Source organism: Pseudopipra pipra, chromosome 5 (assembly GCF_036250125.1).
Source record: "Pseudopipra pipra isolate bDixPip1 chromosome 5, bDixPip1.hap1, whole genome shotgun sequence".
NCBI classification, from domain to species: Eukaryota; Metazoa; Chordata; class Aves; order Passeriformes; family Pipridae; genus Pseudopipra; species Pseudopipra pipra.
In genome coordinates, this window is record NC_087553.1 from 71,603,292 (window position 1) to 71,617,642 (window position 14,351).

General features: G+C 46.6%; 1 protein-coding gene across 1 annotated transcript in view; it reads left to right on the forward strand.

Moving 5' to 3' along the window:
• Positions 1-6,200: 6,200 nt before the first annotated feature.
• Positions 6,201-14,351, forward strand: part of ITIH5 (inter-alpha-trypsin inhibitor heavy chain 5) — a 45,685-nt gene continuing 37,534 nt past the window's right edge. The window contains exons 1-3 of the mRNA XM_064656548.1: positions 6,201-6,421; positions 9,841-9,885; positions 13,859-14,022. Of these exons, the coding sequence (XP_064512618.1) occupies positions 6,302-6,421; positions 9,841-9,885; positions 13,859-14,022 (329 nt within the window). The 5' untranslated portion in view covers positions 6,201-6,301. The remainder of the gene's footprint in view (positions 6,422-9,840; positions 9,886-13,858; positions 14,023-14,351) is intronic.

Sequence of the window (14,351 nt, forward strand, 5' to 3'; positions counted from 1 at the left end):
GTTCTCAGCACGATGGAGGCAGCAACGCTGTGCTTCTCCAGGGGTCCTCCCACCCAGCCAACCCACAGGGGTTGGCAGGGACCTTTGGGTTGGATCCCAACCCACACAAACACCCTTTTTTTCCATTCTGCTGTGAAAGCATCGTGGCTGCTGATGGAACAGTTCTAGTTTTTCAAAATTAGCATGTGAAAACATCTGATGATATTTTCAGATGCACGTTGTACCCTGGGCGTGCCAAAGCCCCTGAAAGCTTTTGAAACTGGTTTTTGGCCTCTCTGGCTCTTTGGGTGCCTCAAGAGATGGGACAAAATAAGACAGCAAAGCAAAGGGGAGAAAGAAGGGAGGAAGCAGGCTTCTGGCAAGAGGACATGGCTGTCTCTTCCATTCTTCCAGGGAAAAAGGATATTTGCAGACATCTGAGCAACTTCAAAGGAAAAGACTGAATTACTAGGTGAATCTAGGGACAAAACAGCAGACAAAATTTTATTATTTTATATTTATGGTAGCTCCATATACTATTTCACAGATGTTACGCTGGAAGAGGTATTGAATAATTAGTCCTTATTTGCTCTCTCCCACAATTTATTTGAGCAATCCTGGAGCTTGAACTTGGAGACGACATAGCTCCAGTTTTGCCAGGAAATTTAGGAGCCTGTAGGCTGAATTCAAACTAGCACACAGCCTTTGAATGACACTCATTTTAGAACCATAGAATCAATTAGGTTGTAAAAGACCTCTAAGGTCATTGAGTCCAACCATCAACCCAGCACTGCCAGGGCCACCACTAAACCACGTCCCCAGCTGCCACATCTACATGTTTTTTAGTTACCTTCAGGGAGGTTCCTGGGCAGCCTGTTACAGTGCTTCAACCCACTTTTGGTGAAGAAATTTTCCATATTATTCAGCCTGAACCTCCTCTGGTACAACTTGGAGCCATTTCCTCTCATCCTGTCACTTTTTACTTGGGAGAAGAGATAGACCTCCACCTGGCTCCACTCTCCTGTCAGGGAGTTGTAGAAACTGAGAAGGTCCTCCCTCAGCCTCCTTTTCTCCAGGCTGAGCCCCCCCAGCCCCCTCAGCTGCCCCTCATCAGACTTGTGCTCCAGACCCTTTCCCAGCTCCATTCGCTTCTCTGGACTTGCTCCAGCACCTCAATGACTTCCTTGTCATGAGGGGCCCAAAACTTAACACAAGATTCAATCTGCGGCTTCACCACTGCCAAGTACAGGGAGACAATCCCTCGTCCTGCTGGCTACACTATTTGTGATACAATCCAGCAGTATTTAAGTTAACACCTTAAAACTAGCTCAGGAAAACCCTCCATGAGTGCCATGGGAGCTTTGGCTATGAAAGGGCTCCTCCAGGGCTGCAGGAGGGAGTACCCAGTCTTTGCTGTGTTGATGGCATCTAGTATGGCTTGAATTTTCTGTATAAGCTGAGTTCTGTTCACACATGTGTCCTTAGTTTAGAGTGACCAGTCCTTTCTCATCAGAAACTTGAAGCTGTTCTAGAGTTATCTGGGCCCCTGGACGGGGAAGGAAAGCACTGATGCTCTGAAGAGATGAAAAAGTCCCTTTAGAACAAAATTTGTTTTAAAAACTGATTTTGTAATCCTTTATTTCAGTCCTCCACAACCACTATGTATGGCTTTATTTTTTTTTCTGTAAAAATTCCAAGATTGGGAAATCAGTGTGACCACTAGATGGCACGAACTGCTCAAATATACTGTTCAAAAGAGTCCAAAAAGATGAAATTTCCCAAGACGGTACAGAAAATATAAGAACTGAGGATGCTCAGAGCCTTTACCATCAGTTTCTGTGAACCTCCTCAGAATTTCATGGGGAGAACAGGAGCTCAGTAGGATGTTTTGTGCTATGTGTCCATTGGGTTGTTTCATGAACTGTCCGCTCATCACTGGGATTCCTCTGGGATTTTTCATGCACTGTCCTCCCTGAACCACATGGAGTTACTGCTGGGCATTTCTGTCCTTCATAATAATTAAATTGTGTTAACTTGCCTTGCACCCAAGGAGAAATGTCACCATTTCTGTGTTTTATGAGATAGCCGGCTTCGCTTTCCCATCTTAAATTTCATATCTGGAAATTTCCAGTGATCCAGGTAAGAACAGGCAGTACCTGCAAGGCAACACACTTTTCCAGGGTGCTGCTGCCCTGACATTCATCCCACCACACACCAGTCAGTGTGAGAAATGGTATATGGACATACAGAAAAGGGTTTCTTGTTGTTTCAACTTTCTTCTCTTTGTACTGCCCTTCATCAGAGATGTACCAAGTACTCAGTAACCTGCCTGTCTGCTCTGGTGACCTCTTCAAGGTGTCTCCCAGACAGAGTCAGACATCCCCATCACCGAGGCACCTTTGTCAGAGACTTTGGGAATTTTTCACCAGAATAACACCAGATTTGGAAGTTCTGGAATGCTCTGCTGGGCCAAGGTGTACACAATTAATGGCAACAGGAGATCAGCAGCCACTGGGACTCCAGAAAATACCTTTATACTCTTCTCTGCCCTTGTGGGACCCTACCTGGAGTACTACATCCAAGTTTAAAGTCCTCAGCACAAAGAAAATGTGGACCTGTTGGAGCAAGTCCAGAGAAGGCCACAAAGATGCTGCAAGGGTTGGAGCCCCTCTGCTATGGACAGAGGCTGGGAGAGCTGGGAATGTTCAACCTGGAGAAAAAAAGGCTCTGGGGAGACCTTATGGCAGCCTTTCAGTATTTAGAGGGAACTTATAAAAAAGAGGCAGACTGACTTTTTACATGGGCAGAAAGTGACAGGACAAGGGGAAATGGTTTTAAACTAAAACAGGAGAGATTTAGATTAGATATTGGGAAGAAATTCTTTATGCAGAGGGTGGTGAGGCACTGGCACGGGTTGGCCAGAGAAGCTGTGGATGCCCCATCCCTGAAAGTGCGCAAGTCCAGGTTGGATGGGGTCCTGAGCACCCTCATCTACTGGGTGGCATCCCTGCTTATGGCAGGGGGGTTGGAAGTAAATAATCTTTACTCTTCCAACCCAAACCATTCTATGATTCTTTCAGGAAAACAGGCACCGTTCAGTAGTGTCAGAACTGGGGACCATCAGATCCTATCCAGATATTTCAGTGGAGATTGCTTAGATTCAGACCTGAAGAAAAATATGGAATCCAATTCCCTGAACTCCATGGTAATTAATTTTACCTGTGGACATTTATCTAAGACTGCACCTGTGTAACCCTTTGGGATTCTTGCCAATTTCTTTATCCAGTTGCTGGCTTTGAATGCCACAAAACTGTAGTTTGTTAGTGCTTTGGGTAGATTTAGTTCATGGTTCAGATATTTCTAGTTGGACATTTAACATAGCTGACCTCCATGAGGTCAGCATCACCTGTGTTTGTGTGTCAACACAGAGAGATTCCTTGATTTAACATGATCTGTTCCAGGGGAAATGTGTGTGGAAGCCCAGCTGTTGGATCATGCCTCTCCCTGGTGTCTCTGCTCGTGCTGGCCCCAGGCCTGCTGGGCAATTTAATTTGCTGAGCCCCCCCATCCAAAGAACAGCTGCTCATCCTGCTATGTCGGCAAAAGTCAGCCTCAAACATGTCTGATGTGAACACACCTGAGTAACTGCTTGTCCTGGACTCCAGGGGCATCCCCAGCACAGTGCCTGCCATATTTGCCCCCGAAATCAGGAGGCTGTATTCCAAGGAGGCAGAAGAGGGGATAATGTGAACAATCAAGACCCCAGGCTGAATGTTCACTCACCAAAACTCACATTAAAACACACCTCAGTCTTACTTAGCTACGTGCTGTGTCCTCACGTGCCCTTGCTGAGGGGAACATAAGCAGTATTGGCTGCTCCTAATCCCTTCAGGAAGGGCAGTGCCTTTCCCAGCTCTCTCTCTCTCATGCCCGTTGGTTATCCCGTACCTGCTCGAGGATCCTGTTCTGGCTTGAACATCCTCCTTTCCCCAGGTGTGCTCAGGATCAGCTCTATCACAGCATCTTCACATGGTCTCACTGTCTTGGTTCACTCTGGCCCTCAGCTCCTCACCTGTGCAGCGGGAGAAGCAGAGTAGCTGAATGCTGGTCAGGAGGCAAAGAGGAACAGCTGGTGAAATTTGGATGTTATTCCAAATGCCTCTTGACTGTGCAATGGTTATTTCAAACTGGCCAGAAACTAATGTTACCTTTAGGGCTAGTTTTGACTTGCTTTTACAGAGGTGCCTTGCTTTCCTCTAGGTTTTCCAGAACAGTAGGAAAATCATGGTTGAAATGCCTGTTTCCAGCATTTCTAAGCATACACTGCAAGATTCTTATTCATCTGTGTCCCAGGGTAGTGAAACATGGACAGGGCAGGCCAAGGAGCAGCCCAACCTAATGCCACCAGTGAGGGCACAGGAGGCTGCAGCCCTACTTGCCATGCTGTTCCAGTGCTCTTCTCTCTCTGAGCCAGACAAGACATGCAGGAGCTGAAACAAACTGGAACCAGATGAAAAACACTTCAAACCATTTTTTACATGTCCTTAAAAAAGGCCTCAACCTGAACCAGCTTTGAGTCTTCACTGATTCCCAAGAGGATGGTTGAGACCTGTTCCATCTCACTTTGAAATGCTGAGGAGATGAAGATAGTGCCTCAGCTGTCTCCTGGCAGGGATCAGGACAATAGAGTAACATCTAGGGTGTCTCTGGAGGCCTGAAGTATCCTGCCACCGCCTCTCTCTGGCTTTCTCTCACCACCTCCTCTTCTCCAGCCACATCAGTCCTTTATCATTTCTGCAGTGCTGCTTAGCAGCTCCCACTGGGGATGTGGCTACTCCAGAGGCCTTTGTACCTGCAAGTGGTGGACTGGTCCCAGTGGGAAAGGGACTGGCCAGGCCCTTGACTGTTTCCCTCCTACTGGCAATGCCAGAAGGGGCTTGTGTGTGAACATGGTGTCACTTAGGCTCAGCCTAAGTCTGAGCCATCAATTTGCTAACAGGGAGTTCCCAAGGTGTTGACCGTGCTGCCATTCCCTTTGCTCCATCTTCAGCTTCCCTCATCCCTTCTGCAAGGGGGGCAAGCACATTCCTACTCCTCCAAAACACATGCTAGATTTGGAGGACAGCAGGGCCACAGAGACATTGAGCCACTCACTGGACTGTCACTGCCATGGTTGGGAGATGAACCACAGTCTTCAGTCCCTGATGAGTCAGAGCTGGAAAGGAAAAAGAAAATACAGTGGTTAAGTCATGCCAGGTTTGTGCGTGCAGTACCTTGCACCTGCCAAATATAAACTAAAAAAAAAAAAAAAGCAATCAAACCAAAAGAGAGGAAATTTGGTTCTGCTGGATTTGAGAAGTTACTGCTGGCATAGATAAACAAAGTAGCAAATTTAGGGTGAGGTGGATGCTGCAGATACAAGTTTCTAAATGCCTGGGGATGACACAGTGCCCAGTCAGTGCCAGCTGGCAGGAATGTCCCTGGCAGCTGCCAGGTGGAACCCAGCCTCCCCTGCAGGTTCCACCTTCACCCCAGGGTTGGTCTGAGAGAAAAAGGCTCTGGGAAATGGAGAGAAGAAGAGCAGGACCTGAAAAAGCACCCCAGCTTTGCTCAGCTGAGAAATGGAGTTCGCATAGGAAAGAAGGAGGGGCGAACATAGGGCTCTTGGCCACCTTTCCCAAGGGGAGGCACCTGGATACCCAGTAGGGTGCCAAGGTGAGGGTGTGGAGAGGGCTCTGCCCTGCCCTTGGAGCAGCTTTCCTGAACCAACCAGCACTCTTCAGATGGGGAGTAGGAGAAGCTTTTCCTTCATAGAGGGTTTTGCCACTCCTTGGGAAAGCCCCAGCCTTGAAGCACATTCTGTGGTTGTGCTCCCTAAGGGGGTGGGTTGGAGGCACTGGGCACCACCTTGTCCCTTCCTCAGCACCCAGCCAGGTGTAGGAAATATCCCCTTAGCCTTCCCCTTGCTGAGGGCCACCACGGGTTGCTGCTGGTGCCAAAATGACAAGTGGCAGCATCTCAGGGAGCCCCAGCATCTCCCCTTTCCTCTGCATGGGGCAAGATGGGTGAGAGTAGCATCGAGAGGGGCACGGCGGTGCCTCCTTCCCACAGGACCCCTGGCTGAGGGATAGAAACCCTGAAAGGATTCCCTGCAGCGCCCTAAGTGGAAAAGGGGCCGGTCCCGAGCCGGGAAGGAGGAGAAGAGGGTGGGTCGTTGTGTCCTGTCAGCCTCCCCGCAGCCGGTCCGGCAGCGCAGCAGCGGCAGCAGCGGGGCTTCTCCTCTCACCTGCGGGGCAGGAGCCCCCCGGCGCTCCCCTCCAACATGATCCTTTGGCTGTGGCTCTGCTGGGGCTTCCCCACCTCGGCGGGGCAGCCCGACTCGGAGCTGATGGCCAGGTATCTGGAGGAGCAGCTGCTGGCAGACTCCAGCATCGTGGAGCAGGTAGGTTTTAAGGCGGTGGTTGTTCGGGAGCAGCAAGTGGCCGGGGCTTGGCTTGTCCCTTCTTAACCATCAGCGTCGAGATGCAGGGCAATCTGATAAAAACACATTTATTCCACCTGTCCCTGCGGGTCAGCTCCGTGGGAGGCTGCTCTTAAGGAGCATGGAAGTTGTCGGAGGTGCTGGAGGTGCTAAGCCAGGAGATCACCCTCCCGCAGTGGGTGCCACAGCCAGGGGATGGGCTCACTCCGACATCCCCACGGCTGTGCTAACGAGGCATTTCACAGGGACAAGGGAGTTAACGCAGTGTCCTGGCCACAAGCCAGTCTGAGTAATTCAGAGTATTTCAGGCTCGAAGGAAAGTTTTTCTGCCTATGGTTTTACTGTACTGGATTTTTAACTCGCGCTGGATGAAACAAATCATACAAATTTCAGCTTCTAAAATGCTTATTGGCAATGAAAACAAATCCATTATTCTGCAACTGAGGGCTGCTATGTTGTGTTATTCTGTGGCTTAGATTTTCTGAGGAAATGGTGCTGAAAGGGCAATGAACTTTTTGCAAGTTAGCAAGAGAGTTTGGGTGGTGGTTTGGGAGGCTGTGATCCATTTCTAGTGGAAGGTGTCCCTGCCCATAGTAGGTGGCTTGGAACTAGATGACATTTAAGGTCCCTTCCAATACAAACCATTCTATGATTCTATAAAAGGCTGAGCTTCAGGTCTGTGTTCACATCCTTCAGGTCTGTAACAGATACCACTCGTGACTTTGGGTCACTTAAGGCATCAATCTGTTATCCAAATTTGATCAGATCTGAGAGAGGCTCTGTAGCATCTGAGACACCCATGTGGGTCTGACAGGACCTGTGGAATACCTGTGCCTTGCTGGAGGTCAGGTGGGATACTCCAGTGTGTTTAAAGTGTCAGTATTTCCCTGTATTTGGCATCTTCTGCCATGCAGTAGGGAAAAGTGGGAAGAGTGAGACTTTCCAGTCTCACTGTCTCAGTACCTGTCTCAGAGCTGGCTATTCAGTTGCTCGTCCCACCTGGAATGGGAAGAATCTCTCCCCAGAAATGTTCACCTCTCTCCACTACGAGGACCTGAGCAACTTTGTTGTAAATCCTGATTACTATGAACACATATTCCTTTTTGGGGAATTCAGCCACAAAACAACATTGTCTTACAGACCCACCCGTCCAAGTGGGAGAGAATATCTCCACCAGTGTGCTGCCAATGGAGTGGGACCTGGAAACACTCACATACCTGCTTTAGGGGGAAAATCAGTTGCAAAGCTCAACGACTGGCTCACAGTGTTGAAATAACGTGGCTGATGTTTCTTGAGGCTCCTTGTTTTCTCAGGAGCTATGTTACTGGCAGAGCAAGGGCAGCAGTAACTCCCACCAGAACAGCAGTGATAGTGGTGATCTAGTCCCCTGGGACAGCCAGGTCTAGAAGAAGGTATCTGTCTGTCTTCACTGAACACCTGAGCCAGGTTAAGAACAGACAGGTACTCCCCTAGGTCAAGATACTACACTATAAGCAAATCCACTGCACAGCTTGTATTACATATACTATGCTAGGACTAGCAGATGGCAACAAGTTATGGGGTCACTACCAGCAATTACTTGTCTTTGATGAATGTTTTGGAAGGCTGTAAAGCTAAAGGTTGATGGTAATTGGGAAATTGTTCCAGTTAGATGATGTTAGTGAAGCTGCCTGATTAGCATAGTCCGATGGACTGATCATAAGCCCTGCACCAGTGCTTTGGCAGCAGTCATGAAGCCCTATCCAAACAGGATACTGCTATCTGGGGCTCCTTAGCTCCTCACTGATGTCAGTTTGTTATCCCCAAGACTTTAGAAGGTACCTCTTGAAGGGGCCAAGTCGTACAAAGCCTTCTTGTGCAAATAAGCAAGCAAACAAAACGGGTGTGTGGTGGGCAAAGATAAAACCAGTAACCAGGGTTCCAGTTTCACCAATTAGTCATTAAATATTACTGTGACCATGCCATGCAGAAAAAGGTGGATTTGTTTCAAAAGGTAAACCTTTAGCAAAATAGTACTGAGGGCTATTGGCTCTTCATCCCTGCCCCTGCTCCAAGCAGGGTGGACTTCACAGACATTTATCTGGCTTGTTCTGAAGAACCTACAGTGATGGAGACTCTGCAGCCTGGCACAGCAGGGTCCCAAGGGGCTTTACTTCCCTGATATAATGGATCCAGACAGAAAGTTTCTTCCAAAATTTAAAGTGCAGATAATTCTCCTCTCCATTGACAATTTCCCAAGGGAGCTGTTTTCCCTTGATTCTAATTTTACAAGATGTTGGCTTAAATAATGCAGCAGGAAATAATAAGGATTCTAGTGGATGAGACTTTAATTTCCCCATTGGGCTTTCCTGAGCTTTTCAAGGCATGATATAAACAGACATAAAATCATCTCTTTGGCAAGGGCTGATGTTATTTCAGTGTAAATCAACAGAAAGGGCAAATCAGGTAAAAAGATATCATCGCATTCCTCTGCTCTCTGGAGTTCCACTGACATTTTAAGAAGGCACTTGGCTTCCCTCATTGACAAGAGACTTGTACTCTCTGCTTTAGGGAGAGATTTGATTTGGAGATGTTGCTGAGCTGAGACACCATGTGCAGGGAAGTCAGAGCAGTTGTGAAGGGTGATGCAGTGAGTATGATTGTACTGTCATAAGTGAAGTACTTCATTTTATAATAAGGTCTGTGTCTCAGTTTAAATATCTTTATTCCCTTTTTGCACATAAAGAGTTCTTTTCTGTCACTGCATAAAAAATCCACAGCACCTGTGGAGACTATTAAGGCAACAGATCTGCTCTTGAGGTAATATTAATACAGCTGAAGCTTTAACATTAATTTAAACTAATCATAGAATCGTGGAATGATTTGGGTTGGAAGGGACCTTAAAGATCATTTAGTTCCAAACCCTTCCCATGGGTAGGGACACCTTCTCCTGAAGCAGGTTGCTCAGAGCCCCATCCAGCCTGGCCTTCAATACTTCCAGGGATTGAAGTGTTCCATATACCATGCAAAGGGGCAAAGACACAGAGGCTTTGTGTGACTCCATAGGAAACCATAAGGGAATATACTTCCAGAGCTAAGACACATCACCCAGGGCCAGGGCTAAAGGCTGAGGTTCCTGTCATCACATGTAGGAGGTCTCTTGCCAAGTACCATTTTCAAAACACCCCGTACCTCCTTGCCTGAGAGAGCTGCATTCCACTGCTTGAGCTTTGATCAATGGGTCTGTTAATGTGGAAGAGACTCAGGTTTTAATTTTAACCAGAGGAGCATTTGAACCTGGTCATGGGTGATCAGTCGCACACACCCGTGTCTGGGTTCAAACAAGTGCCATGTCTGCTGTAAGCTGAGAAGGCTCCACTAACTCCCTTAACTCTTTGCAGGTCGCTCGCCGTGTCCCAAGACAGGCCAAATTCCTGCAGAGGCTGGTACGTATCACACCCTGTTTTTATTTTACCTCATGGGAATCACACTTTCCCTGTTTGTGTCTGTGTGTGCATCCCTGCGCCCAGGATGTCAGCGGGTGATGGTAGAATCGGTAGAATGAGATTCTAAGAGGCAAAAGAAATCTTTTCATTTTGATCAATGCAACAGGTACAGGTTCTTCTAATGCTTCCCAATCCGTCTTCTCACCCTCAAACCTGGAGAAAGAACATCTAATGTTACAAAGCTTAACCACACAGTGAACAAAAGCCTGATGAAATCTCACCGAATTTCAAGAGAAAGGCAGAGTTTGCTTTGAAATTTGGAGATCTCTGCTGTTCGCCAAAATCTATTGAGGAAATGAAGAAAACAAGGGAGCCAATATCCTTCTTTCAGCATGGGAATCTAAGAGTTAGCTGTAGTTAGGCAGTCAGTGGAATTGCTGTTCACAGCCAGTTATTTTTCTGGCTTTTCTGGGGACCTCCCAGTTGAGAATTGGTGAAACTCATTTCACACTGAACAACCATCACCTTAATAGCTTCTAGTCCCTTTGATCTTTGACAGATTAGAATCAGCAGCCTAGAGGAGAACACCTCTCAGACTTATTACCAGTTTATTACTTCTAATCTGAGACACGGGCAGTTTGTTTTGATGAAAGCAACTGATAAAGGCAAAATTATGGAATTCATTTCATTTATCTTCAGCTCTTTTCTGTCTTTCCAAACATTTGATGTAAACAAGCATAAAACAATTTGTTTGGCAAAAAAATTTCAGCTCCCAGTTCATCCTAATAACCAGGACACCTCCATAAAGCATCCAGCCAACCTGCCTCATAGCACTTAATCTGCTGCCTTGGCATTCCCTCACTTTGTTTTTAATGGGGATGATAAATCACAGTAGTAATAATATTAAACAAATGGTTTGTTTTGCTTTTTTTTTTCCTTTGTGTTGCCTCTCATCTTCTGAAGGCCTCGATAAAAAGGGCAGAAAACAAACAGGCATTTGCACAGCTGTAAGTCAGAGCATCAGGCACTGATGGATTGTGCAAGAGCTCCAGGGAATGCACAGGAATCACAGAGTGGAACTTGGGCTGCCCGCCAAGCCTGACTGAGCAACCTGTTTGGAAGCTGCCTCTGCCCCCACTGTTTATATTCTCTATATACAAGGAATAGCAGATCCCTTGCAGGGATGAGAAGATGAACCAGATCTCTCATCCTCAGTTGTATGTGATGCCCTTATTCAGCATTTGATCCCTCTAACAGCAACTCCTGTCCACCAGGAAAAGGGAAGGGTGTTCATTTCATTTGTTTTTGCCATTCCTCAGTCTGTGATGGTGTCAGAACTGGAGTTGTTCAGTGGGATAGAGACATGCCCCATCCCTGGAAGAGTTCAAGGCCAGGCTGGATGGGGCTTTGAGCAGCCTGCTCTAGTGGAAGGTGCCCGTGCCCGTGGCAGGGGGGTTGGAATAAGATGGTCTTTGAGGTCCCTTCCAACTCTAACCAAACAGAGATCAGCTGAAGCCAGCAAAGAGTAGATTTAGCAAAAAAAACTCTAAATGATGCGGGTTTCATATAAAATATTCTTAAGCTGTGGAACTCCTTGCTACAAGATGTTGCAGATGCTAAAATTTTACATGGATTGAAAAAGCAGCCGTGTAAAATAATAGAAAAAAAATCCACAAAGGTTTATAAAGCACAAAAATATCACCCTTGACCCAGGAGTTCCTTTGGCCACAGATTACTGAAAACAGAGAGAATATTTCTGAGTAGAATTAGTGCAGGTTGAGCTGATTTTATACTCTAAGCACATACTGTTGGTCTCTGCCAGTGACAGGCTACAGGGTTAGAACTGCTTTTGTTCTCACCCAACAGAACCATTCTCGTGCTGTTGTCATAACAAGGGCAAGTTCATGTTCTCTGCCACATTCAAAAGACTTTCTGCAGTTTAAGTGCATTCACAGTGTCAAACATGTCACTGCAGAGCCCCTTGTATCTCAAGTGAAAGGCAAAGGTCTTGATCTTCTTTTGCTGCTGAGCTGTCATCCATGTCTGAACCCACAACTTATGACTGACTGCAGCACACAGGAGTGGATGCAGAAGGTCTGAAACCAAAGAATTTGCTGTACTTTCAGATTCTTCCTATTTCTACTGTTATTAAATCCTCTGTATCTCTTGCTATGCCACAGGCAATTAAGGGTGTAGAAGACTGAATGAAGCATCACCTCTTGTATGTGAAAACATTCCTACAAGCCTACTTCCAATCAAAACTCCCCATCCTCTCCAGCTTCAGGATAATGAGGGTGGAAAGCCATGCCTATAACATCAGGGAACGTCCTAAGAACAGCAGGATCTAGTTCTAATTGAGTAAAAGCCACCAATGGCCTGAGGGTGGGACATTAGATCTGAGCAGGGGTGTTCCAGTCTAGATGCATCACGCTGAGCTGCCTGAAATCAGTGAGACAAATCCCACCCTGGAAGTCCTGATCTCTTGTCGATGTGCTCCATGTGAGCTGAGCAGGATGATCGTGGACACAGAGCTCATCACACATTCTCCAGCTGTTAAAGATATCCATCATGATTGGGTTCATCTGAGACACATTTTTCAGTCTTTCCAAGCCTTGAAAGTGTAGGCAGGAGGGGCTTTATGCCAAGTCTGCTGGCAGTTTTGTGTTTGTTTCCAGTGGATCCTCATTCTTCCATTTGCCTGGAATTCACTATCCTGGCGGCTTGGTTAACTGGATGCTCAATCACTTCTGATGCCATCAGCTACTGAAGAAATGTGCTTGTTTCATACTCATACAAACACTTGCTCCCTTTCTTGAGCCATTTGCCAAAATTATTTTTGTTCTGAAAAAAGGTCTGGCCATGCAGCTGAAGAGCACGTTCTTGTCCTCGCAAGTCTTACGTGACTATGACTTTTTATCAACCTCAGTAGGAAGAGTCTCTCTGTATTTGGCTAAGTGAAGTTCCTCTGTATTTGCAGTGTACTTTACCCTTTAGCTCCCTTCTGCTTTTGAAGGTTTGGTCTTTGATTGTTTAAGTCAACGCACAGGGTTTTTTTCGTAAGGGCTGCTTACAGTTAAATACACTGAAGTCTTCCAGGAAGAAAACATTTGAGCTCCATGGAGATGTTGCTGTCAGAAAAAACACATTAGACTGGAGAAATGCTCCAACCCTAGACTTGTGCACAAAAACACATTCCCAAGAAGCAGAAATTGGCTTTTAGCTTCCATTGCTACATCGTGTGTCATTCATTGCTGTCTCTGCTGCTTCTCTGCTGGAAGGAATCCAGTGTGGGCTAAAAAGCTTAAAATACTTTGCTTGAGATGTCACAGTGTCAGTGTTTTTTATTAAGTCTCTTCCATCTATTGGCTGAGACTTCCAGCATGGATTCTCAGCAGAGGAGGACTCGGTTGACTCCATTGACAGCAGTTTTTCTGCTTACACAACTTATGGATCTGACCGTATGAATTTGAAGATGCTGCTTCACACACAGTGATCTCAGCCTTTCAGGAAACCTTCCATCTGCTCTTGTGCACAGTACAGAGGCCAGGTTCTGTGACACAGAACCCGTGGGAATATATTTTGGTCTTTTCTTCCCAGGCCATAAGGGACTAATCCTATTCCTCTCACACAGTCAGAGTTGAAGGCTGCAGTTTAGGACACAGATGGATTTTATCAGTGTGTTTCACAACATACAGGCTGGCATAATCAGAGCTCTCAGAATCTTCCCAAGAACTGGAGAACAACTGTGGCCTCTGTGCATGAACAAAGGCAGTGCCATGTCCCTGGTTTACCTTTTAAAGCTCATCTGAAATGCTGAGGGCAAGCCCACCTTGCCTGTTGTCAACTGGTTTTCGCAGAGGTGTCTAATACTCATAGGGTGGGAATTTGCTTGAGCATATTAAGCATTGAATCCATTGAAACACTGAAGGGGTGTGTTATCCAGCTGCCAGTGCTAACCTTTTGATCCCCACAGGAAACCAGGCCTCGAATGTCTGAGTTCAACGTGAGATCCACAATCATTTCCCGCTATGCCTTCACCACGGTGTCCTGCACAATGGTGAACAGCGGATCCGAGGCACGGGAAGCCGTGTTTGAGATGCAGATCCCAGCTGCAGCCTTCATCTCCAACTTTACCATGTGAGTAAGTAATGCTGGCAGCTGGGTGGGCAATGGTTCTCCCATCCCACAGATGGTTCTCTGGGATTTCCAAAGCTAGCAAGTCTTCAGCAGGACTGTATCAAGGCCTTTTTGCATTTCTTTGGGGAAAATAGAAACACACACACACTTTATACTCCACCTGAGACTGGGCATGGCCCCAAAGCACAGAGTAAGTCCCTTGGATTACAGGATACTAAATTCAAGTCCTCAGTGTAAATGTGGAAGGAAACTATTCTATTTCCCATCTGAGTGTCTTTTAACAACTTCCTTCTCCTCCTCTGTCTCTGATCTGAACCAGAAAAATCTCT